At 42.1% G+C, this 27,280-nt stretch overlaps 1 protein-coding gene across 5 annotated transcripts in view; it reads left to right on the top strand.

Moving 5' to 3' along the window:
• LOC112674120 (activity dependent neuroprotector homeobox) overlaps positions 1-21,199 on the top strand; it is a 34,920-nt gene extending 13,721 nt beyond the window's left edge. For 3 of the 5 annotated variants that reach the window (XM_025470410.3, XM_035705374.2, XM_025470411.3), the window contains 3 exons: positions 11,683-11,795; positions 13,563-13,655; positions 15,664-20,102. In XM_025470410.3, the coding sequence (XP_025326195.1) occupies positions 11,688-11,795; positions 13,563-13,655; positions 15,664-18,774 (3,312 nt within the window). In that variant the 5' untranslated portion in view covers positions 11,683-11,687 and the 3' untranslated portion in view covers positions 18,775-20,102. Of the gene's footprint in view, positions 1-11,317; positions 11,371-11,682; positions 11,796-13,562; positions 13,656-15,663 lie in introns of those variants that run through there. The other 2 variants (XM_049100635.1, XM_025470412.3) reach the window with 2 other exon arrangements.
• The last annotated feature ends 6,081 nt before the right edge of the window (positions 21,200-27,280 follow it).

The following is a 27,280-nucleotide window of genomic DNA, read 5'->3' as shown; positions in this document are numbered from 1 at the left end:
TTCTGGAGATGGGTACATGGTTGTAGTGATGGTAGCATGATATTATGATGAAGTACCGCTGAACTGTATACTTGAAAATTGTCAAAGGTGGTAAATCTTATGTATATTTTACCACAATATAAATAAACTAATTAATTTAAAAGTTTATCTCCATTCAATTCAGACTAGCCACATTTTACCTGATGAATAGTTGTTTGTGGCTAGCATCTACCTTTTTGGAAGGAAGATACTTAAAAATTAAAAACTTTTCAGGCAGCATTGGTTTTTCTGCTGCATGACTAAATGCTGAGATACATAAGATTCATTTCCTTTTAAAAGAAAAATTGCATGTGCATAAAAATCTGGAAGGATAAGTATACCCAGTGCTAATAAACTCTTGTCTTTATAATTATTTGTATTCCTTGCCTTTATATTTGTTCTATTAGGTCCAGTTGCCTTTTTCTTTTGTAACAGCTTTACTGAGATGTAATTCATATATCATACAGTTCACCCCCTTTAAAGTGTACAATTTAATGTTTTTTTAGTATATTCATAGAGTTATGCAGCTATCACTATGATCAATTTTAGAGTATTTTCATCAACCCACAAAGAACCCAGTCCCCATGAGCAGTTGCCCTCTACTGTCCCCCAATTCCTCTAGCCTTTGGCAGCTTTATTCTTTCTATCTCTGTAGATTTGCCTGTTCTTCACCTTTTATATAAATGGAATCATATAGTAAGTAGCCTTTTGTGACTTTCACTGAGTATAATTTTTCATGGTTCATCCATGTTGGAGCATATATCAGTACTTCTTTTTCACTTCTTTTACCTTTTTTTAATAGCTGAATCCTATTTCACTGTATGAATATACCACATTTTATTTGTCCATTTAATAGTTCATGGAAATTTGGGTTGTTTCTCCTCGGGTATTAATGACTACTGGGAGACCATTCGTGTACAGGTTTTTCTGGTGTTTTTATTGTTTAAAGATTGTTTTTATTTTATTTTTATTTTCTTAGATTTTATTTATTTATTTTTTTTAATTTTATTTATTCATATAGACACAGAGGGAGAGAGGGGCAGAGGAACAGGCAAAGGGAGAAGCAGGCTCCATGCAGGGAGCCTGACGTGGGACTTGATCCAGGGTCCCCAGGATCAAACCCCAGGCTGCAGGTGGTGCTAAACCGCTGCGCCACTGGGGCTGCCCTGTTTGTTTATTTATTTATTATGAGAGATACCGCGAGAGAGAAGCAGAGACACGGGCAGAGGGAGATGCAGGGTGCCCAGTGTGAGATTCCATCCAGGGACTCCAGGATCACTCCCTGAGCCAGAAGGTAGATGCTTAACTGCTGAGCCACCCAGGTGCCTCAAGATTGTATTTCTTTTAGAGAGGGTGAGAGGCAGAGAGAGATGGAGAGAACCTCAAGCTGACTCTAAGCTGAGGGCAGAGCCCATCTCGGGGTTCAGTCTCACAACCCTGAGATCACAACCAAAATCAAGAGTCAGACACTTAACTGTGAGCCACTCATACCCTTTGTGTACAGGTTTTGTGTGGGTGTATGTTTTCATTTCCCAGTTGCTTTTGTAATAAAAACGAATAGAACTTTATTTGCAAAAAGGAGCCTGAGAGGTAGTTGAAAGCAAATTAGCATCCTGCCTAACCCTGCTCTCCAGAGAAAGAACAATCACCAAGGCCTCTGCTTTCCCAAGCAATTTTTGGAATAGCATGGTTTGACTATTAATAATGGGAATTGATAAAGGAGAAACAGAATACATCTGTTTTTGAAAAGCTGTCATTAAAAAATAAATAAAAATAAATGAAAAGCTGTCGTTTTATTTTAGGGATGCCAAGGTTGTAGTTATCATTTTGCAAAGGACACAATTTGGGTATCTTTCTGATGTGACTATCTAATGACTGCTGGCATCCAGGTGATGATAAGAGCACTTTTGGGCAAGTGGTTTCAGAGCTAAGTTGTTTCAGTTCTTCTCTGGATCTGACGGGACCATCTGACCTGAGATGTCTGTGTATTCTTAATCTCTGTTTTATCACCTGAGCTCATTTGGTTGAACTTGTTTAAGTTCATTTCAACCTTGAGTATGAAGTTCTGGCACTTTCAGATATATATATTTAACATGCTTTTGTTTACCTTTGTCTAAGATCAGAGAGCTTCATCCACGAGGGTGATGAGTAGAGCACTACATCCTAGATCTGGAGATGACCTTGAGACCCAGGTCTGTCACTGACAAGCTGATCACCCTTTAGCCAGTTGCTTCACCTCAGTTGCTCATCTGTAAAATGAGAAGAGTTTAGATTAGGCAATCCTTAGGTTCTTCCACTGATACACAGTGCTACATTTTGGAATCAAAATGTTTATGCACTTGTAATTAACATATTAAAGATTTGATAGTTATTTCTCTTCTAACCAGACATGGATTCAGTACAGAAAATTTTTGTTCTCACCAACTGAACCACCTAATACTGAAAATGCAGCACATATTAAAAAAAAAAAAAAATCTTGGTTGATTGTTGTCATGTGTAAAGTGGCTGCCACCAATACAGTGCACCTTTTAGGAGCATTAATTTAAAAATAATATCCAGGTCATGGCTGACTGGCTCAGTCAGTGAAGCATGTGACTTGTGATCTCTGGGTCATGAGTTCAAGCCCCATGTTGGGCATAAGGATTACTTTAAAAAATAAAAACTTTAAGGGCATCTGCGTGACTCAGTTAAGTCCTTGACTCTTGATTTTAGCTTAGGTCATGATCTCAGGGTCTAGGATTGAGTGTGCAGCATTGGGCCCCATATCAGGTACAGCACCTGCTTGGGATTCTCTCTCTCCCTTCCCCCATTCGCCCATGCTCTCTCCCTTTCTCTCTAAACATAATAATAAAATTTTTTTTAAAAATCATACTCAGAACTAGGGAAGTATTGCCCTGCTTGTCACATCTGGAATAAGTTTATCTTTCTGTTTATTTATTTATCAGAATAAGTTTATTCTGATATTTTCTTTCTGCACCAAAGAGTGACAGAGGAGCACATCCACTGGAGATTGGCTCCTGTGATAACAGAAGTTAAAGGTGCACATCTACTGGAGATCAGCTCCTGTGATAACAGAAGTAAAGGTGAAAAGAACTGGAGCAGGGTACTTAGAGAAGGGGAAAAGACTTAAGAGGTAATGAGGAAGGTCCTTAAAAAAATGAAAGGCTGCTCTGTGGCTAGGGAATTAGATTTCTGTGGCTGAAATCAGGACTAGGCTTGTGAACAAGCAGCCTAGAGGGGTTTGTGCTCCTCTCAGTGGAGGTGGTCAGGCAGAGGGATAGTCTTAAAGCAGGGCTGCTTGTGGCCGGGAGTCACGCATTGTTTGTAGACAGTGGCCAGCAAAGTATTCCTATGACCAAGCATTGTTGTACTGAATGCTTTATTTAGGTAAGTGCACACATTTTGCCTTTCATAAATGACAATCTAATTACCCCCCCCCCCAAACAGTATGATAGCTTAAGGAATTTAATCACTATTGGTTAAAAACCTGAAGAAAACCAAAGTCTTTTTTTCTGGAGGCAGTTTTGTAGTTGACACAATTATATCCATTGGGATTTTTTAGCATTAGAGAATAGTAAAAGTCAATGCAGTTAGTAGATAAGAATAGAAGACAGAAGTTGGTTACATTTCCTGCCTGTTTCTTGTCTCTGTTGACGGTGTTCTAGTATGATTAACCTAAGCAAAATAATTGGTGTACAGTATTCACATTTAGCTTTTGGTACAGTGTGTCTTCATTTGCAAAGTATTTTTCCTGATGATCCTCCTGGACTTTCCAAGCCCCCTTTTTAGCCTCAACCCTACAGCACGTTTTCCATTAATTTAAGGAGAAAGGAGCCTAAACTTTCTTTTCCTACCACTGTCATACTGCCCAGTTTTATCTGCTAATCCAGAAGGGCATTTTGCCCCTGGATTGTCAGTTTCTTGTTCTGTGGTATTTGGGAATTAGAGAGGAGGAGGGGGATCCCTGGGTGGCTCAGCAGTTTAGCCTCTGCCTTCGGCCCAGGGCATGATCCTGGAGTCTGGGATCAAGTCCCACGTCAGGCTGCCTACATGGAGCCTGCTTCTCCCTCTGCCTGTGTCTCTGCCTCTCCCTCCCCCCGTACCCCTGTCTCTCTCTCATGAATAAATAAATAAAAACTTTAAAAAAGGGGGGGGGGCGGGGGCAGCCCTGGTGGCTCAGCGGTTTGGTGCCGCCTTCAGTCCGGGGTGTGATCCTGGAGACCTGGGATCGAGTCCCACATCGGGCTTCCTGCATGGAGCCTGCTTCTCCCTCTGCCTGTGTCTCTGCTTCTCTCTCTCTCTCCATGAATAAATAAATAAAATCTTTAAAAAAAAAAAAAAAGACAATTAGAGCTGCCTTTCTATGAAGAACCTCTGGCATCTGCAAGATCTTTTGCCTTTTGCCCTTTGCCCTTTGCCCAAGCTTAATAGGAAATTGAAAGATTAGCTGCTTCTGTTCAGGACTGTCATTTTTTGTTTTGTTGTTGTTTTTAAGTATTGAGTAGGATGATTGCTTCCAGACCAAATGTAGGCTCTGAGCTCTCAACATGCTCACTCATTGGAGGGTTGTTCTAGAAAGCCTTTACAGGGTTTATTTTTCAAAATACAAACATACAAACCTTGGGGGATCCCTGGGTGGCGCAGCGGTTTGGCGCCTGCCTTTGGCCCAGGGCGCGATCCTGGAGACCCGGGATCGAATCCCACATCGGGCTCCCGGTGCATGGAGCCTGCTTCTCCCTCTGCCTGTGTCTCTGCCTCTCTCTCTCTCACTGTGTGCCTATCATAAAATAAAAATAATAAAAAAAATTTAAAAAAAAAAAAAAAACAAACATACAAACCTTTTTACAACAGGTTTAATTTAAATGTTGGACTTATTGACACCCATAAAAGCAAATAAGGGGTCTCTGTTCACTGCTTCTGATCTCAGAATAGTCAGGAAAGATAAGCACTTACTGATTATAAAAAGAAAGTGTTTTACAATGACCACAGTTTTACTCAGTGATATTGACAGGTATTAAATATGTTGCTGAGGGGGTGGTAGGAGGAAAAGTGAGCACATAAATATGGAAATGATATTTTCTTTCTGCCTAGTTTTTATTTTAATGGGTCCTAAATGTTTCCACGGAGACATCACAAAATCTGTTGGAAAAAAAAAAGTACCATCGTGGGTAGCATGAAGCTGTATGAGAATCCTAAAATGTCCGTGCCTCCTAAAAAATACATATATTTTTTTAGTTAGTGGTTTTAAGAAACTTCAACTATAGCTAACCCTTAAACCCCAGTGCAGATTATAAGATCTGTATAAATATTTGTATCTGTGTAACATTAGAATATTTTTTTTAATACTTTGTTTTCTTAATTCAATATCAAGGGTCTGAATTTCATCTTACCTGTTAATTTGGATGGATGTTACCAAAAATGAAACTGTTTATATTGTAGTAGTTTGAATGTCTTCTTAATTTTTATTAACTTAGAAAATACAGCTGTTATTTTTCTTCACTAGTAACGGCATTATTTCCAACCTTTGATCCCACCCCCACCCGCAATAAAGTTTTTTTCTCAGACACGTGTTTTTCTTTACAGTTTAGTGTAGACATGTTTAAAAGACAACCCCAAAGTATAAACTGTATTCTTTTTTTTTTTTTTTTTTTTTTTTTTAAGATTTTATTTATTCATGAGAGACCCACAGAGAGAGAGAAGCAGGCTCCATGCAGGGAGCCCGATGTGGGACCCAATCCCAGGACTCCAGGATCACGCCCTGGGCCAAAGGCAGACCTCTGAGCCACCCAGGGATCCCCTATAAACTGTATTCTAATCCTTAGGTTTATTGTAGGATTCTGATAACCATATTCTGATCAGACTGTAATTTTACTAGGGGGAGATTTTCAATAAACCTTTGAGATTCTGCTATAGCCATCAAAGTTCCTGCTTTGGTTGATTGTTCACTAGGTCCCAATTCTGCATTTCAGAAGACTGTCACCTTGGCATAAATTTGCATTAGAAACTTAGACCAGTAACTATTTCAAGGGGATACTTAGGAACAGAGAACTTATCCTTCTTCCTCTTTGCATTGCAACCTCTGAGCCCCTCCACTTTTTATCTTTTTTATAATTCAGCTAAGATTTGTTTAGAAACAAGGGTTGCCTCTTTAAAAGGGGGTTGGTGGGTGTTGAAAACCATTGATTTAGCCTAAGCAGCTTATGTTTAGGTGTCACCAGGAAGAGGTAACCATTCCTGTCTAGCTTTCAATGCAGTGTTAGAAATATTTTCTGATACAGTTGATACATTAGTTGTCACTTGGATGTATGTTCAGAATTTCCCAGATAAGAAAAAGTTGCAGTTATACTTGCAGGTGATGGAAATTAGGGCATGGTATCATATTTACTTCTGTATTTTCTGGCATGTTAAATTAGTACCATATGTTCTTATTAAGAACTTGGGGAACCTAAGAATGCACATAAAAATGTGAAAAATTATATCTTGAAAAATGACATGTTACATCCACACTTTGCAGTAGCTTAAAATATAATCTGAAAAGGTTTGATCTGGAAGCTTTTTTTTCTCCTGGCTTGTTTGATTAACTGTGCCTGGTCAAAGGTTTAAGGTTGGGTTTTACGGGGTTTTTTGTTTTTTGATTTAACTTTCTGTGGGCAGAGTTAGGTTTTTCTGCTTTTTTCCTACCCCTAAAAACAGACTAAATGATGCCATTTTGATCTGGTAGCTTTGCAAGGGACTTTATCACATACATAGATAAGTCTCATGGGCTCTTGGTACATCAGGTCCTGTAAACCTTGCCTTGAACCACTAAACTAGCACTGTCTGCTATTGGGTTCCCCTTGTCTTCCTGACCCAGAATAGCCTGAATACACCACTTGACTTGATTCAAGCCTTTTGGCAATGATTATAATTTTTTTTAAGATTTTATTTATTTATTAATAGAGACACAGAGAGAGAGAGGCAGAGACACAGGCAGAGGGAGAAGCAGGCTCCATGCAGGGAGCCCGATGTGGGACTCGATCCCAGGTGTCCTGGATCACACCCTGGGCTGCAGGCGGCGCTAAACCGCTGTGCCACCGGGGCTGCCCTATAAATGATTATAATTATGTTTCTCAGATAATGACTTCTTTGCCTAAGTGAGGTTTCCCAGTCATTGAGGTTCTGTCATCCTTCCCCTGAACAGATCCAGCCTATAGATCTTTCCTTCCTGAGACAGGCTAACTCTGCCTCGTTTATTCTTTTGGTATATGACGTAAAGGAGTAGTTTTGGTTTTGGTATTTGGAGAGAAAAGAGAAATGTGTGTTTGATCGTTTTTCTATATGTTTTCAGTTCATCTGTAGCCTAGGGCTACAGATCTACAGATTTTCATTTCTGCCATCTGACTCTTGCTTTCTAAGAAAGCATATGAGTAGGAGTTTGGCCAGGATTATTAGTAAAACTTTAGTATTTTGGACCCAATCAGTAGATGTGGGTATAATTTGCAAAGATCAATAGGAAGGAATGTGACTGAATCATTCAGCAGTGAATTTAAATCATTCTCAAAATTGATATTTTAAGCCTAGTTCATCAGGTGGCATATGCTTACCCAAACGCTACTTATTTTCAGTTTTTAATAAAATACTTGAAAATCTTAACTCTGTTATTAGTAGGTCATTGAGCTTTGCCCCACATCCTTTAATGGTTCAATGTTTCGTTCATTCTTTCGTTGTTTTCTTAGAGAGGGAGTGGGGGAGGGGCAGAGTGAGGTTGAGAACCTTGAGCAGGCTCTGCACAGTGCACAAGCCTGCTTGGGATTCTCTTCCTCTGCCCCTCCTCCCACACCTGTCTCCTTGTCTCTGCCCCCCCCCCCCTTCTCTTAACAACAACAACAACAAAAAGAACGGTATTTCAACAACAAAAAAAAAAAAACTGTGTTTGACTCTCTTCAAACTATGTGCCCATTTTTGTTTCTGATTAATGAAACCAAGCATCTTTCAGAATAACTATGTTTTCCTAGCAAACTGGTACTATTCCTACTAGACCTAATTCACAAGTGTAATTACTTGGTTTAAAGCCCCCCATCTTTTCTCTTGTTCTTCCTCTTCTGTGTCCCACTGCCCGGTGGATCTACTTAAGATTTTTGGTTGCAAAGAACATGAACCAAAGCTTAAGCAAAAGTGGTCAGGTCCTGAGTCCTCTTCAGCGTCGCCCTCAGCCTTCTTTGGGGTATACATCCAGTGTCTGTATGGGTGGAATACTCTAATTGGTGGGCCTGAGTCTCACCTCCTCTGCTCTAGTGGAAGAAAGACCTCCTAATAACACATCGTTTGCACCAATGATGGCTCCAAGAGGCAGTTTGGCAGGCAAAAAACATCCATCTTTATTCCAGTGTGCTCTGGGTCCTGTCCCTTAGACACGATGGACTGTTGGAGGAAAGAACTGTGTCCTATTCATCAGCACACTGACAAAGTATAGGTTCTCCAAAAATGACTGAATAGGTGAACAGTCGTTCCATCCCATTAAATTGGGTATTCTCCCCCTTATTTTGCCATGAGCTGAAAGGTCTATGGTTTGACTGAAGGGAGCTCTCCTTGGGATATTGGGATAAGGGTGCTGACCTAGTGAAAATGGCCATCCTGATAGCCAAGGAGGCTCAGAAAAAGGACTAGTCACCTGGGGACAAATCTGGAGAGAAAGTAAGCCCATCTCTAGGCAATTTTTGATGTTCTTGTTGAGGCATCATCTTCCTCCCTAAGAGTAATTATTGTAAATATTTTGTTTTTAACTCATTCTCTTCAAAAGGAAACAGCCCTAAATCCATCCTAGACGGTTGATTTCCTATTTACTCTGTTCCTTTACCACAGTTAGTCACTTAGAGTTTGGGCCCCTTGTGTAGGTTTCTCATTCAAAAGATTTTGAGGGGTGCAGAGGAGGCCAGGAGTAATTCTTGTAAAAGTTTTTAAGTATAAATCAAATAGATAACATTGATGAACCCTGAAGCCACCTATTGATACGAAGTTGTTTCTTAACAGCAACAATAAACAACAGAAGGTCCTTGAGTTCTTTAATCTTGTTATTCATGATAATCCTAACATTCACAGAATCTTTTGGAGATGTTCTTTCAAGGAATCTTTGGCTTGTTGCAGACCTAAAAAAGCTTGACATTGTCACAGTGGCCCCTTTTAGAAGGGGAGCTCCATGGCTGGAGGGTAGGAGTGGGAGGGAGCCTTCTTTGCTTATATTCTTACACTGTGTGCCTGTTTTGTAAAGAATGCTTTACTTAAAAAAACAAGAGTCTTTGTAAATGCTTTTGATGATGCTAACATATATGAATGAATGTGTTATTCTAGCTCCAGATGGACAAAATCTTAAGTGACCTCCATAAGCAATACATAGAGGATACCTCCATCTGGGGAGGAGGGCAGATAGAATTCCCCAAATTCATTTCCAATACCAGTAATCATAACTCAGAGTATTCTACATCTTTCAGTATAAACTTTAACTTAGGTTCCTCCTATTGCCAATCACAAAAAAAAAAAAATTTTTTTGTACAGCATTTTTTGCTATTCACTATTTATATATCTGTTTAATTCAGCCTAAGTAAACTTGAGATTTACCCTATGGCTGAAATACCACGTTTTATAAATTACAAGTTTCTTGTAACTGAGCTCCTTTATGAGCATACTTACTTTTTCAGAACTGCAGGTGTATAAATTGGGTACCTACCATGCAGTGAGGTGCTTCAGCTGGAGGTCTTAAAACAGCTTGGTTAGCCATGAGTGGTGGGCACTTAACAATGCGTGATGTGTATTGTTCGTTAGGAGAATGCATTTTCCTTTATCCTCAGCTGCAGTTTAACTCCCCGAGTGTTTTCTGTATAGACTGGTAGCTTCAGTGGTGGTGACATTTCCAAATCATTGTGTATTTGTTTTTGCTGAGATGTTGAGCTGCTTATACCCAGGAGGCGGGGAAAACGAGTAATGGCTGCCTTATGGGCTCATCTCTCCTCAGAAGCGAAGGACAGACTTGGGAAGTTCCAAAAGAAATGCTGGACTTGGGCCCACAGAGAGTTTATGAAATGAATGGAGAAACAAGATGTCTCTTCTCAGATTTGGGCGTTTGTGGGCATCTGTTTTGATGCCTGGTCTCAGAATTAGCCTGTAACATTTTCTGTATTTCTGAAACATTGATATCAGGTGGTTCTCTCTAAATGACCTGGTTATGGGAATAGTTTTATTAAGCAATTGATTAAAAATTTTCAAAAAGATGGTTTAAAACAATTTAGCAATAGAATTTCCACAAGAAATAATGGATTTAGCTTTGAATTGCATATTAATTTGTAACCAAAGTGACTTCTGAGTCCACTATTAAGTAATATGCAGATTGCTGGATGGCAGAGTGTGTGGAGGACACACAGTCGTGCTTCTTAGCTGCTGAGGATGGGAAAGCTGATCAATGTTTTTTAGTGAAATGTGTTTCTTTTTTGGCTTCAGTTATACTTTGTAATTCATGTAGAGTATTTTGAAACTTCTAAGTTCTGATGACATACCCAAATTCAGAATTTGTAGGAGTTGTTTGTTTGGGTAGGCTTCACTCTTTTTCATTTTTCATAGTTAATATTGATTTTTGGATTAGAATAATAAATGAGGTAACATGATACTGTATTACATTTGGATTAGTTGATTATGGTTGTACTTACAAATGGTAGTGGTGTTATAGAGTAACAGCCTTTATTAATTAGAACACCAGATTTGCATGTATTAAACTTTAATTCCTGTTGCTTTGGCTTTTGGGTTTGCCTCTGGTTTTGGTTTTTGGAACTATTTTATATCCTACAAAATTATTTGGATTATTACATTGATGATAAATTCTTACCATATTTTATAGGAAACATTTATGGTCACATGGAAGCCATACAAATAACTAATTTTATTTTAACTTTTGTTTTTTAAGGAACTTGGGGAAGTGGATCTAAATTTCTGCTTTAATGTATTAGGTCATTTAAATAATTTTTCAGTCCCTTCACACATACATATAAGCTTTTCATTTTTCAAGAGGATCCCCTAAAGTCTATAACACAGTTATCATCTGCCCTGATGCTGAGTACCTTTGTCCAGGTGTGGTGCTGGCTGGGGGGTGAGCTGCACAACCATTGAGACCATTAGTGTCTTTAGTTTGGATAGTATTTGGAAGCATTGAAAGATATTTAAGAATGTTATAGCAATGTGCAGGACAGTTCCCAGAAAACAAAAACTTCTTTTCCCTGGCACTCAAAATTATATGGTAATGATGCTGAAACGGTGAAAATTTTTCTGTTTTCAGAGGCTCAACATCACAAGGAGAAAAGCACTCACACTTGATTTTTAAGATAATCGGTTGGTATTTTTAACCTAATTCTCAACTTAAAAAAAAAAAAAAAGTTTGATGATGAACTTAAATTCTAATTAGAAATGTGCCAGATTAGACTCATAGTTGATCTATAACATAAAATGTCCTGTTAAAAATAGAAAAGATCAGAGAGCACTTACTTTGCCTGCCTGCTTTAAGTAATCAGAACATATTAGATAAGGATATCTACTCACCTTCTTTGTCAGCGGGCCAAGGTTTGTGGTCCTACCATCAGTGGAACTAGGAAATATTACAAGTTGTACGTGTTTTGACTTGACTTAAATTTTTTTTTCCAATAGAAACTATGTTCCAACTTCCTGTCAACAATCTTGGCAGTTTAAGAAAAGCCCGGAAAACTGTGAAAAAAATACTTAGTGACATTGGGTTGGAATACTGTAAAGAACACATAGAAGTAAGTAGCATGCCATTTTTTAATTTTAACATGACTCAGCTTCTGATCCATTACTTTGTGTCAGCAGTCGGGATGGTTAATTCTTAGTTGTGATTCTGAATTGTAACTGCAGCATTAGCTTCACCAGAGCTTTCTCAGTTGGCTTTAACTTGTTTCCTTCTCCCTAAAATGGGCTTTTTCATCTTTGCATCATGAAGCAAAAGCAGTTCCACTGGTGAGGATGTAACTAGGTGCTTTAAAATTGTTTCTAAATTCAGATCTTTAGAACAACCCCTGAGGGGAGATATAGGAATTCTTATCTCCCATTTATAATGAAGAACTGGTAAAGATAGAGGTCCACCTCACAGCTGAGCTTATGGCAGGGTCTGTCTGCAAGAGTCCAGAGCCTGTTCTCATTCTGATGTGCCTGAGTGTTCTGGTTCACCTTCTGATTGTTGAGGCATGGTAGTTTGGGTGCTTGTTGTCTCTTTCCTTAGGATTTGAGCATTTTGTTGGCCCTTTTAACCCATCATACATATTATCTTCCCCTTGTGTAACAGTTTGGACTTTTGCAAACTGTTTTTCTAACTTTTTTTTCTATGAGCTTTTTAACAGCCCTGTGGGATAGCCAATGTACTAGTCTCCTCCTTTTCCAGATCTCATTGCTCCAGGTCTTGTGGTTTAGTTGGTCAAAGCCTCCGGTTGAAATATTTAAAGCTGTTTTCCCCACTAGCCTTTAAGTTACAACTGGCCAGGGACCATAACCATACTTGTCCATCCATGTATAACCAGCACCTTGTACAGTGCTGGGTACATAATAGGCATTCATGAAATGTTTGGATGGAATTGAAAGTTAAAAAGCAATTTCCTTCATGTAACAGGTTTTCTGTTCCTGATTCCCATGAATAATACTGGGGAGTGGGGGTGGGTATATCGTGAAGACTGAAGCTTCTCAAAAGTGGGCTTCTCTAGTTTTGTTGTCCCCAGTGTGGAAGTCCAGCCCCTCAAATTCAGGTGGATCTACCCAGTGAAACAGTCCATCCACTTCCACTTCGCACTCAGTGGAGTAATCTGCACAAGAATAAATAATGCAAATGATAAGGTATCTTTTCTATCCTGCATTTGATGTGTTTCTCCCATTACACCCTCTGGAATTTATAAATACTTGATTTTCCCACACTGAACTGTGAACCTTTTAGAAGCCAAGGGGAATTTTCTCCTAAGACTTTGTATCTTCCTGGCCTGGAGAAAAACGGACCATAAAATTTTTACATAAGTATAAATTTAACATAATACTACTGAACTCTCTTCGAATAGCTTTCTTTCTTCCTTTTGTGGGCTCAGAAATCCCAAGTTTTCTTCCCCGTCCATTTCTACCCCCTTTTCCCCTGAGAAACAGAATATCATCACATCCATGCTGCTCTGAGCAAATGTTGCTAGCTTATACTCCATTCTAATACTACAACTGATGAGTTACAACACTCTAATGAAAGGAGCTTTGGTATTAATATGTGGCTGAATTTTTTTTTACTTAATTAGAACTTCCAGTGGTTTCCTTAGAAACCTGGCTGACCATTAGGGGAATGTTTGGTTGTTAGAAAATGTCGAATGCGACTTCCATATGCCTTTTTGTATTTCCTAAGAGCCTTATCATCCTAGTTTAGTTCTTGCTGGGGTTGGTTTTTCTGTCTCCCCAGCTATAGCTTAGAGATGAGATTTATAAGTAAGATTGATTGGGCTAGAGTTGATATCACTGTGTTTTTGTAAACTTCTTTCACTGTTTTCTAGGATTTTAAACAGTTTGAACCTAATGACTTTTATTTGAAAAACACTACATGGGAGGATGTAGGACTATGGGACCCTTCACTTACAAAAAATCAGGTAAGTAGCACCAAGGACTTCCCCAAATGGCAACATCCTTGGTGCACTGCATTTTTTGGCTCTAAGCCTTACATAGTGATGCATTGATTTGTGGGCAGCAACCTAGTATGGAAAATGTCAAAATTATTTCATATTTTCCTAAGTGGCAGGGAAAACTGGGAAGAATTTGTCTTTTTTTGTCGTTGGACCAGAACTTTAAGTCTAAAACAAACAGGAAATTTTGTTACTTAAACGTTCTAAGGTCCTACTGTATATCAACACTATGTCAGCAGTACTTTGGCTCTTCTATTTCTAAAATGTCCCCTCCAACATTCTGTTCATCCAAGCCATCCATCATTTTTTTGTGTCTGTCACAGTTTGTGTTATTTCTGGAGAGGGTGTTTTTTTCTGTGTTGGTGTCATCCAACCTCTCTGGGGTTGCTAAGCCAGCACATAGGGAAGGGGATGGGTACCTTTGTCTGATAGAGGTGTGACTTTACAATTTGGGATTAAAAACACTGTTAGGTAGTCCAAGGCACCAGTGATAGCAAGTGTCAGCAGGTGAAGATGTGACAGAAAAAAGGTGGTACAGGTGGGATTTCTTGTTCCACAGGGAGAAATGATTGTCACTGCAGACTTTACCATTACCTAGTTCTGTAGTGGTTGTAGTTCTATAGTTATTGATATGTTTATTGGAATATACTCAGGCAGGGATTTTAAACTTTTAAACTCTGCCTCAGACATTTGAGAGTATAGGGCAGCCCTGGTGGCTCAGCAGTTTGGCACCACTTTCGGCCCAGGTTGTGATCCTGAAGACCTGGGATGGAGTCCTACGTCAGGCTCCCTACGTGGAGCCTGCTTCTCCCTCTGCCTGTGTCTCTGCCTCTCTGTGTGTCTCTCATGAATAAATAATAAAATCTTAAAAAAAAAAAAAAGAAAAGAAATTTGAGTATAGTTATATGGTTTTTTTCTTGTCTGTACCCCAGAAAAAATTACATTAACCAGAAGTCTTCAAATGTAAAGGCTTTCAGGTGGGATGTGTCACTTAATTCGGTTTTATGAATCCCAAAGTTTCACATTCTAACACTAAATAAGGATTGAGCTTTAAGGAGACGTGGAGTATTTTATTTTGCGTCAAGCCAGTTATCTGAAGCAAAGTGGGTTTCTAGGAAGGAAAGATAATCTCTTGCCCAGCTTGTGTTTCACCAGTCTTCAAAGGACAAACTGCACAAGTGCTAATGAGCATAATTTTGGAAGTTACTCTTTGATATCAGTATACTCTGCAATACTTTATTGGCTTTTTAACACCACGCACTCCTTATAGTCTATAGGAAATTTTTATATAACTTCTTAATTTGAATCAAAGCAGCTATCACTTCATTAGTTCTTTTGAAGCTGCTCTTACTTGAGAAGAGAGAGCATGGCTTATAAAAGAAAGCCGACTTTTCAAATCGGTAGCTTTTTGATTAGTAATGAAATCTAAATACTACACTGTACTTCGATCAGAGGGAAAAAGTGTTTTGAGATTTTTGAAGATTTTGCATGATGGAAAGGATAAAAGGTGCATCTTGGTACCTTACTGCCTAATTGCACTACAGCTCTCTGGGCCCTGAGTTTTACTGAATAGTAAATATGAAACCTTTAGCAACTTACTGATTCATGGAGTGAGATTGATTTCACAGTGTTTATTCTTGTTTCTAACTGTAAAATGTTTATCTTTGAAACCATTTATCTTTGGCTTCTCTAAAACCAATCAGCAAACGTGACCTTGATCTTTTCTAAACACTGAGGGGAAACTTAGAGTTGAGTTTTTTATTTTTACTCTGGAACCGAAACAGCTTTCTCATTTGGGTTTATATTTTTATAAATTAATTTTAGAAAAGGAAAAAAATTAGATCAATGCATTCCAGGTTCTAAAAATAGCATTCTATCTCTATTAGAAATAGAGAACATCTGGGGAATAAAATCTAGAACCTGTTACTACCTATCTTAAATGGCATTCTAATGACAGTTTTTGTCTTTTCTTTAGGACTACCGGACGAAACCTTTTTGCTGCAGTGCTTGTCCATTTTCTTCAAAATTCTTCTCTGCCTACAAAAGTCATTTCCGGAATGTCCATAGTGAAGACTTTGAAAATAGGATTCTCCTTAATTGCCCCTACTGTACCTTCAATGCAGACAAAAAGACTTTGGAAACACACATTAAAATATTTCACGCTCCAAACGCCAGCGCACCAAGTAGCAGCCTCAGCACTTTCAAAGATAAAAGCAAAAATGATGGCCTTAAACCTAAGCAGGCTGACAGTGTAGAACAAGCTGTTTATTACTGTAAGAAGTGCACTTACCGAGATCCTCTTTATGAAATCGTTAGGAAGCACATTTACAGGGAACATTTTCAGCACGTGGCAGCGCCTTACATAGCAAAGGCAGGTGAGAAGTCGCTCAACGGTGCAGTCCCTTTAGGTTCAAATGCCCGGGAAGAGAGTAGTATTCACTGCAAGAGATGCCTTTTCATGCCAAAGTCCTATGAAGCTTTGGTACAACATGTCATCGAAGACCATGAACGCATAGGCTATCAGGTCACTGCCATGATTGGGCACACAAATGTGGTGGTTCCCCGATCCAAACCCTTGATGCTAATTGCTCCCAAACCTCAAGATAAGAAGGGCATGGGACTCCAATCAAGAATTGGTTCCCTTGCTTCTGGAAATGTCCGGTCTTTGCCATCACAGCAGATGGTAAATCGACTCTCAATACCAAAGCCTAACTTAAATTCTACAGGAGTCAACATGATGTCCAATGTTCACCTACAGCAGAATAACTATGGAGTCAAATCTGTAGGCCAGGGCTATGGCGTTGGTCAGTCAATGAGACTGGGGCTAGGTGGCAACGCACCAGTTTCCATCCCTCAGCAGTCTCAATCTGTGAAGCAGTTACTTCCAAGTGGAAATGGAAGATCTTACGGGCTTGGGTCAGAGCAAAGGTCCCAGGCACCAGCAAGATACTCCCTGCAGTCTGCTAATGCCTCTTCTCTCTCATCAGGCCAGTTAAAGTCTCCCTCCCTCTCCCAGTCACAGGCATCCAGAGTATTAGGTCAGTCCAGTTCCAAACCTACTGCAGCTGCCACGGGCCCTCCCCCAGCCAATACTTCCTCAACTCAAAAGTGGAAAATATGTACAATCTGTAATGAGCTTTTTCCTGAAAATGTGTATAGTGTGCACTTCGAAAAAGAACATAAAGCTGAGAAAGTCCCAGCAGTAGCCAACTACATTATGAAAATACACAATTTTACTAGCAAATGCCTCTACTGTAATCGTTATTTGCCCACAGATACCCTGCTCAACCATATGTTAATTCATGGTCTGTCTTGTCCATACTGCCGCTCAACTTTCAATGATGTGGAAAAGATGGCGGCACACATGCGGATGGTTCACATTGATGAAGAGATGGGACCTAAAACAGATTCTACTTTGAGTTTTGATTTGACATTGCAGCAGGGTAGTCACACTAATATCCATCTCCTTGTAACAACATACAACCTAAGGGATGCCCCAGCTGAATCTGTTGCTTACCATGCCCAAAATAACCCTCCGGTCCCTCCAAAGCCACAGCCAAAAGTTCAGGAAAAGGCAGATCTCCCTGTTAAAAGTTCACCTCAAGCTGCAGTGCCCTATAAAAAAGATGTTGGGAAAACCCTTTGCCCTCTTTGCTTTTCAATCCTAAAAGGACCCATATCTGATGCACTTGCACATCACCTACGAGAGAGGCACCAAGTTATTCAGACGGTTCATCCCGTGGAAAAAAAGCTCACCTACAAATGCATCCATTGCCTTGGTGTATACACCAGCAACATGACCGCCTCGACTATCACTCTGCATCTAGTTCACTGCAGAGGTGTTGGAAAGACCCAGAATGGCCAGGATAAGACAAATGCACCCTCTCGGCTTAATCAGTCACCGGGCCTGGCACCTGTCAAGCGCACTTATGAGCAAGTGGAATTTCCCTTGCTGAAAAAGCGAAAGTTAGACGATGATAGCGATTCACCCAGCTTCTTTGAAGAGAAGCCTGAGGAGCCTGTTGTTTTAGCTTTAGACCCCAAGGGTCATGAAGATGATTCCTATGAAGCCAGGAAAAGCTTCCTAACAAAGTATTTCAACAAACAGCCCTATCCCACCAGGAGAGAAATTGAGAAGCTAGCTGCCAGTTTGTGGTTGTGGAAGAGTGATATTGCTTCCCATTTTAGTAACAAGAGGAAGAAGTGTGTCCGAGACTGTGAAAAGTATAAGCCTGGTGTGTTACTGGGCTTCAACATGAAAGAACTCAATAAAGTTAAGCACGAGATGGATTTTGATGCTGAGTGGCTGTTTGAGAATCATGACGAGAAGGATTCCAGAGTCAATGCTAGTAAAACTGCCGACAAAAAGCTCAGCCTTGGGAAGGAAGAGGACAGCTCCTCAGACAGTTTTGAAAATTTGGAAGAAGAATCCAATGGAAGTGGTAGCCCTTTTGACCCTGTGTTTGAAGTTGAGCCTAAAATCCCTAATGATAACCCAGAGGAACACCTACCGAAGGTCATTTCTGAGGATGCTTTAGAATCTGAGGAGAAGCTAGACCAAAAAGAGGAGGATGGTTCAAAATATGAAACTATTCATTTGACTGAGGAACCAACCAAACTAATGCACGATGCTTCTGACAGTGAGGTTGACCAAGACGATGTTGTTGAGTGGAAAGATGGTGCTTCTCCATCCGAGAGTGGCCCTGGTTCCCAACAGGTGTCAGACTTTGAGGACAATACATGTGAAATGAAAGCAGGAACCTGGTCTGATGAGTCTTCCCAGAGTGAAGATGCAAGAAGCAGTAAGCCAGCTGCCAAAAAAAAGGCTACCATGCAAGGTGACAGAGAGCAGTTGAAATGGAAGAATAGTTCCTATGGAAAAGTTGAAGGGTTTTGGTCCAAGGACCAGTCACAGTGGAAGAACGCATCTGAAAGTGATGAGCGCTTATCCAACCCACAGATTGAGTGGCAGAGTAGCACAATGGACAGTGAGGACGGGGAGCAGTTTGACAGCATGACTGACGGGGTCGCTGAGCCCATGCATGGCAGCCTGACCGGAGTGAAACTGAGCAGCCAGCAGGCGTAAGTGCCAGCTCCTCTGGCCTTGGGGACGCGCTGCGCACTGCCGCCTGGGACTCGGCGCCCCCTGCGGCGGGACTGCAAAGCTCTGTTCTAACTGGTACTGCCTCTTGAGCACTGCGTCATCGGGCTGTGGGGAGGTGTGGCCGCTGCTAACCCCAGTGGTTATTTCTGAGTCTATGACACATGATTGGCTGATCTCGCTTCAGAACTTGCTGTGACAGACAGAGTAAATAAATGTGAAAAACCAATAAGCTGGTGGCTCACGAACGCACATGAGGAAAAGCAAAGGTTTATTTTATCTGCCTTCTCAACATTTCTTTCCCTCTGTAAAATGTTTGGTGGGATGTTCTTGGGAGGCGTTATCCTGATTCACATGGTAGTATAGGGCCAACATACAAGCTACCAGTCCAATGTGTATAGTAGACTTTGGGGAAAATCAATTTTTTTCATGTATTCATTCTGAATAGTTGAAATGTATATTTGTACAGTCTTTTAGACCTATTCAAGTGATGCCTATGATATTGTTATTGTGTACCCATCCTAGATTTGTTTCTTTTTTTAGTGTTGCCCTTGCTGTGTAATAAACGCTATATCTAGTTTACCTAGCAAAAGCTTGAAACTGCGCTAGTATGGACTTTTGGACAGACTTAGTTTTTGCACATAACCTTGTACAATCTTGCAACAGAGGCCAGCCACATAAGATATATATCTGGACTCTCTTGTATCATAGAATTTTTCTTGTTCTGAATATCCTTGACATTACAGCTGACAGAAACAAAAACTGGTATTTCAGATCTGTTTTCTGAAATCTTTTAAGCTAAAAATCACATGCAAGAATTGACTTTGCAGCTACTAATTTTGACACCTTTTAGACCTGTATGAAAGTGTGTTGTGTTGAAGCAGCAAAACAATGAGTGCTGCATTTTGAATATTTAGTTTTATCTTTAGTTAAACACCACCCGGTGTATTCATTTATACCATCTAATATATGACACACTGTTGTAGTATGTATAATTTTGTGATCTTTATTTCCCTTTGTATTCATTTTAAGCATCTAAATAAATTGCTGTATTGTGCTTAATGTAAATATTTGCTTTATTACACATTACAGTCTTATGTGTCCATTAGGTCTTGTGCCAGCAGATGCCATGGCTCACTTTCAGCAGAGGCGGAAGCCACGGCCACCAAGGAAACTTACAGAGAAGACAAGCAAGATGTGCCATTGGCATTAAGAATGCTTTCTCTCAAGGCACCTGTTACAAATTCTTTTGGTTTTGTTTTGTCTTTTTCCTTTTTAACTGCAAAAATAAACATCCTTGAGTTTTTCAGTTCCCCTTTTGTTAAGGAGTGGAGCCTGCTTATATATGTAAATGTGTCAATGATAAAAGGATGTAAACAAATTGGCATTAATTTGCAAGCAGAATATTAATGCCCTGGCGTTCTTTCTTCTAAAGGAAGTAAATGTTAGTTTTCACCTTATAACGGGCACAGTTGTACTAAACAGACAACTACTCTCTGCTTTTGTTGTAATTCTCTTGACCATCTTGCCATTAAAAAGGCTTTGGAGATCACACACTTTAAAGGGCTGTTAAGATGGAAGGAGCTAGAATATTTACTACTGGGTTCCCAAGAGCAGCTCAGACTAAAGATTGGAAGGGTACGAGGAGGCAGTATTAAGCCCCAATTTTTCTTAGTTACAAAACCCATGGACACCTCCAATCCATGCAGAGAGCAGAAGCCTAGCAAGCACTTCTCGGGGACATTGTTTTAAATAAAGAGTTCTTAAGTGGCTGGCTTCCATAATTTCTAAGACTCCTTCCAAAAGACAGCTATAACAACATTAACAAGACCAAAGAAAGTTGACCAACCTCCTTCTAAAATGTTAATGTCCTGCTTCTCAAAAACTACAGGAGAAAGTACAATAGCCCAGAACCTTTAAGGCAGTCGGGGGCTAGCATGGAGTTATTTGAAGTCTGTTCTACAAGAGATTATAAATTCTATAGACAACAAGCTAATGATATTTAAGACAGGGTGTCCACAACTAAGATGCCACAGATTATCAAATCAGAAGAACTGGCACTGAGAAAGCTGGTCTCTTAAAAGATAGTAATAGCAGCTGACTTGAAGCCCTCTCCACCCCTGGTTTCAAATAGTCTGCCTAACAAATGAACAGGGAAGAACGAAGCCTGGGTTTGTGAGGCCTACGTGAAGTTCTAAAGAGACGCATAGAATAGGGGAGGGAATAAGTTCCTGGTTGGACACTTGAGCAGAGACAGACGAACATGCTTCCTCACTAAGGTGGTGGGAACGGGCATTCTTGACATTCAAAAAAGAATTTAGCCACCTAAGAATTGGAAATAAAGAAGATCCCCAACTAACGATGTTGCAGAAGCCCTAAAAGTGTTTCAATAAAAGCCATTTTAAAAGAATGTTGTTGCTACTGTTTGCTTTTGGAAAAATCTGGAAATAAAAGCCGTGGCAATCTGCCACCTTCTAATTAGGGAATGTAACTGTAGACTGAACAATTCTGTAAATTTTCTTCCCAGGGAACTTTATGTCCTGATTTTCTTGTGGCCCTGAGTTTCAGAGTCAGCCTGACTAGCAGCCTGATTTCTCTCCCTTTTCAGCACATTGAGGCACTTCTCCCATCGTTGGTCTCCATCAAACAGCTCTTTGTCCTCTCAAGGTGTAAGCAGAAAAGGATCTACCCCTTTGATTGCCCCGTAGTTGTGTATCCAATCCCAACGCCTGCCCATTTGTAAAGACGGATACTTTTTTCAGAAGAGAACAAAACAAGCGCCAGATTTGAAAATGATCTTTCAGAGATTGGGGGATGCCCCAAGTGAACCACCACTGGAAGCCATTAAACTTGCTTTTGTCAAGTGAGCACTGCTATGGTGGTTTCCCTACCTCAACCCCAGACTGCCAGTATCAAACCCTCAAGATGGAGACCCCCAAAATCCTAAGGGATTCTATGCCACGAAAGCTTGAGAATCACTTAATTTGCATGATGGAAAATACTAATGAAATCAAGTAGAATATATTAAATACTCACAGAGCATCCGGTCAGCCTTTTGCCCCTTCCTCAGGCAATGGTCTTTTCTATCCATTGTGATCCTTATTTCTAACCTACCCTGTTGCTCACTGGGTTGGCACCAACTGCAAACATGTTTCACCGAAGTGTTGAGCCCCCAGAAGACTAAATAAAGGGAAGAGGTTGCTTGCACCGTTCTGAAATGGCATTCCAACATACCAGTGGTCAATTGGCCACCACGAGGTGCTGTAGAAAAAGCTTGATAAACTCTTGGTGGTGTATCCACTTAGAGGATCCCTCATTTTCTGTCAATCACTACTAGGTTAGCTTAAAACCGATCCAAACTTGCACCAAAGGGGGGGGTCCCCATTTGCATCCTGCTACTTCCCATCAACATACTCCATACTCCAAATAACTTTAAACATTCACTAGGACTTGAATCTGAGTGGAATTGCAAATTAGGTGGGAGTTGTGTTCCAAAAAATCAGCATATAAGATGAAAGTTGCATGTGCTGGAAATCATCCAGTCCTGATTTCAAAGTGCTCCAAATAAGAGGACGGAGGAAGGAAGGTCTGGAAGGCCCATAGTCCCTTCCAGGGCAGATGATCTATGAAGGCAATCAAGGGCAGAATCTTCACTACAGCTATTTAAGTGAGTTGTTGCTGCTGTGTGTTTTTCAGGATACAGTGTTCTTGCATCGGTGATGCAGACCAAGCGCCACCGCCTGTCCCGCTCACCATCAGGCCTTAGAGGTGTGATGCCATTTGAACCTCAGCGGGCTTTTGCAAGAGTCTTGCTGGACATTTATTAAGGTCTCATTATAGAGGCAAAATGGATATCCTAGGAAGCCAACTGTTCACCTTTTGGAAACTGATAAAGCAAGAGTAAAAACAAAAGGGCTTTCCCAATGTAGTCGTAAGCTCCGTGGTGGCTGGGACTTGGACTAGACCAGAGTGTGACCGTTCCACTGTACGGACGGTGCATGTGAGGCCACCATACCAGAGAGCCTAGGGATCAATGGTCCTGGCCCTGCATGACTTGCTGGCGGCTGCCTCTGCCGGCAGGACTAGCTAAATGGGGTTTCCCGGGAAGAGGGATCCAAGAGAGGCTCAAACACAGAGCCCTGTCCTCCGAGGACCCCTCCTCCTTCAGGCCAGGGGCATGACCACACCTTTCCTAGGAGCTCAGTAAATTGCCAGTCTTGACTCAAGTACTTTCCAGACATCCCTGAAGTGTTCCTGGGACTAGTTGTAGGGTACTAAATTCCAAGATAATTTGAATCCCCAAATAGTCCTGCCCTAGTGCCCCAGTACCCACCCACCTGTAACCAAAACCAAAAATCCTGTGAAGGGAATATCAGCTCCAGGTTTGAGAAGCTATCTTGTCCCCACATCCCAGCTGACTTGGACCCAGGACATCTGAGTCCACAGACACTAGCATTCCCACTGCACCACAGAGCCTTGATCTTGGCTAAAAACTAGCCTCATAAAGGCTTTCTCTGCTATGAATGCAGACACATGAGCCTCGTCTATAAACCAGTACATCATGCTTTCCCTGGCGCAGCATCTCCCTCACTACTCATTCACACTGTCATCCTGGTCATCTGCAGAACAACTGCCCTTTCCTTTTTAAAAGGAAAACTTGGGGGATGCCTGGGTGGCTCAGCGGTTTAGCACTTGCTTTTGGCCTAGGGCGTGATCCTGGAGACCCGGGATCGAGTTCTACGTCGGGCTCCCTGCATGGGGCCTGCTTCTCCCTCTGCCTGTGTCTCTGCCTCTGTGTGTGTGTGTGTCTCTCATGAATAAATAAAATCTTTAAAAAAAATAAAAAGGAAAACTTGGTCTCTGCAAGAAAGGATAACCAGGATTTGCCACTAATGAAGACGTCCATAAAAATACAAAACATTAGACTAAAACTTTGCCACCTGTTACTGCTCGCTGAGGGCTCTGGCTCTGTTTGTTAAGAAGGAAAATCAGAGGGATTCAAGGCACACCAGTACCAAAATGAGACTTCTTCCTTGGCCCAGGCAAGACAAAGAATCGGGGGAGCCGCATGTCTTGGGGTGACTTATGTTGCCTAATGCATGCCGAGGGGCACTGAAGAGCCCAGGTAACGACTATGCTCAGTGGTATGGGCAGAAGCTCAGGTCCTCTCTCCTTCCCTCCTGCCCCCCACATGGCCACCGTCATCCTAGGCAGGCACCCTGGTGTCTGTAGGGTGCTTCCCTCACTATCGAGCAGGAGGCCTGACCTTGGAGCCAAATGGACCTTTCCAGAGTTTATCTCTGTGGCTGGTGGGCCTCGGTCAGAGCTGTCTCCTCGAGTCCCTGGGAGCCAGCATGACCCTGATTGGCTCAGATCAGTCAGCACCCATCTCTGCATCTGGGATGAACTCAGTTCAACACAAACCAGAAACCAACTCAAACCCAATGCCACAACCACACTCAGGAAGGTGGGAGGTGGACGTGGAGCCCCCTGTGCCTTTCCATCGAAAGCTCTCTTGCAGAATGTAAAACCAAAGGTGTGGTTGCTGCAAGGCAGGTAGTCAGTCGCTGCAGATCTCCTGACTGCTCTTCCCCCAAAGCTCCAATGCAGATTGAAAGCTCCTGGGGGGCTCCAGGAGGCGCCCCACCCCCACCCCAGGGCTTCTGATGTGCGTGGTCCCGAGCTGGCCCAGCTGACTCCCCTGTGCGGCCCAGCCCGAGAAGCCCTGTTTTAAAGACACACACGTGAACGGGGCCTACAGCCCGGGCCGTCCCCGGAGTTACACGCTTGCTGCCTGCAGCTTACCGTGTAACACCATTTATTCGCTTTCTCTGCGTTCAACAAACACCAGCTGCACAGCCTGAGAACCCTCATCTCTACACTCATACAAGTGACCTGTGTGTAGGAACCAACTTTTTAAAATTGTTTTTAAATTATCCCTACACCCAATATGGGGCTCGAACTCACAACCCTGAGATCAAGAGTCACACACTCCACCCACTGAGCCAGCCAGGCGCCCCCACCTTTTTAAAGTAACTTCCACACCCAAAGTGGGGCTCGAACTCATGACCCTGAGACCAACAACCAGATGCCCCACCCACTAAGCCAGCCAGGTGGCCCTGCAGAAACCCGTGTGACACGTGCAAGCAAACACCCGGGCTTCTGGGTTCACGGTGGGGGGCGGTGAGGACACCGTGGGCCGAGAGGGACAGCCCTCGGTCCCCGGGTGCGGCACCCACCTCGCTTTCCGGGCGCCGCCGGGTCGGCTCCCTCTCCTCCGCCTCGGGCCTGGCTCTGTGTGTCCCCGATGGGCCCCCCAACGCCTTCCTCAGGCCACGCCCGCGTGTCGCCGGCGGGACACCCCAGCTGCAAGTCCCAGCCGCGGAGGTGGGGTGGCCTCGGAGCCACGGTCACCGCCCGGCCGCTCGCAAGCCCGAGCTGCGTCCAGCTGGCGACCCGGTAGGAGCCTGGCGGCCTTGGAGGGCACGGCCAGCCCGCAGGCCCCAGAGGGAATTCTGGGAAAGCTGCCCCCAGGCAGAAGTGCTCTGAGCTCTTCCAAAGCCAACGAGGTTGTGCTCTTGACCAAAAGACGAAGTGGGCCGAGCACATCTGGAAGCCGCCCAGAGCCCGGCCGCCTTCCAGGGCCCCTCCGCCAGCCCCTGGCATCAGAGGTTTTGCCTCAGCCTCTCTCTGCCTCCACTAGGCAGCGTTGTTTTTTTTTTTTATTTTTTTTTTTATTATTTTTTTTTTTTGAGTAACTCCTACACCCCACATGGGGCTTGAACTCACGACCCGAGATCAGGAGTTGCATGCTTTACTGAGCCAGCCAGGTGCCCCCAGCACGCAGCTTTTTAAGCAGTTTTTTCAGGCCTCATTCAAGCTGTGGACCAACTGGAAACAATAAAGCTTCTTAGAAGAAAAAAAAAAAGATTAAGTGGGATTTTGCTTTAAGATGGGGAGATAGGGCAGCCTGGGTGGCTCAGCAGTTTAAGTGCCTGCCTTCGTCCCAGAGTGTGATCCTGGGGTCCCAGAATCGGGTCCCATGTCAGGCTCCCTGCATGGAGCCTGCTTCTCCCTCTGCCTGTGTCTCTGCTTCTCTCTCATGATAAATAAATAAAATCTTAAAAGAAAAAAAAAAGATGGGGAGATAAATGCCCTGATGCCTCCAGCTGCCTAGGTCAACAAATCATCCCCAGAGAGCCAGTAACCCTAGCAGTAGACACCTTTGGGGTGTCTACCCAGCCTCTAACCTGCTCTCTGAGAACTCCACTTTACGCCCCAAGAAGGAGAGCTTTTATCACGAACGGCTGTTCGATTTTTGGCAGATGCTTTTTCTCTGCATCCATGGAAAGGACTGCGTGGGTTTTGACCTTTATTAATACGGTGTGTCGTATCGATTGATTTTCAGATGTTAAACCGACCTTGCATTCCTGGGAGAGATCCCACTTGGTCACGGTGTATAATCCGTTTTCTACCTCGCTGGGTTCGGTCTGCTAATATTTTGGTTGAGAACTTTTGCATCTATATTCACGACAGATATTGCTCTCTAGTTTTCTTAGGTCTTCGTCTGGCTCGGCATCAGTCACTTCCAAAAGGAGGGCCGTGGAAAGCACACATTTTCTATAGTAAGATCGTGCCCCCTCGTCCCCAGGTTGCTGGGAACTGGGCACAGAGAGGCTTGCCACCAGGCCAGTTGCTTGAACTACAGCGGCTGCGCAGCTGTCGCTTCCCCCAGCTGCATTTCTTCACAGACCCCATATCCTTGGAGCAAATTCTCCATGGTCTAAGGGCCTCTGGTTCTAAGGCTCTCCAATGCAAATACCCACAGGGGCCAGGAGATAAAATATATTAGTGAAACAACTTGGATACAAGAGCAACCTGGAAGAGCAGGCCCCTCTGAAGTGACCCGGCTTTTGCTCATTGTTTCTGGCAACAACGTGAGCCCACAAGTGCCAGATACTCCAGTTCTGGAAGAGGGGCTGGACATCCAGTTCTTTCTGTGGACTGATTTTTAATTGCTGGCAACAGATTTTAGTTAACATTTTTTGTTTATTATTATATTTTAAAGAGTTCTTTATTTATTCATGAGAGACACAGAGGGAGAAGAAGGCTTCCTTTTTTTTTTTTTTTCTTTTCTTTTTTTTTTTTTTTGAGAAGAAGGCTTCCTGCAGGGAGCCCGATGCGGGACTCGATCCTGGATCCCATGAGCTGAAGGCAGACACTCAACCGCTGAGCCACCCAGGCGTCCCTAATTTTTTTTTTTAATAAGTAAACACCCAATATCCAAATATATATAAAAACCCAAACCCTGAAACATGGAAAGTCTACTTCTCACCCAAGACAGATATTCCCTGTTCTCAAATTTTTGTTTATCCTTCCAGGGAATGTTAATGCCTTTCTCACACAGATGGTAGCGTATCATGTGCTTTTCTCTGCACCTTGGCTTTCGTATCTCGGTGACATTTCCATACCAACTCATAAAGAACTCCTA

Source organism: Canis lupus, chromosome 24 (assembly GCF_003254725.2).
Source record: "Canis lupus dingo isolate Sandy chromosome 24, ASM325472v2, whole genome shotgun sequence".
NCBI classification, from domain to species: domain Eukaryota; kingdom Metazoa; phylum Chordata; class Mammalia; order Carnivora; family Canidae; genus Canis; species Canis lupus.
Note: the sequence above shows the minus strand (reverse complement) of the source record. Positions and strands in the feature narration are given on the sequence as shown.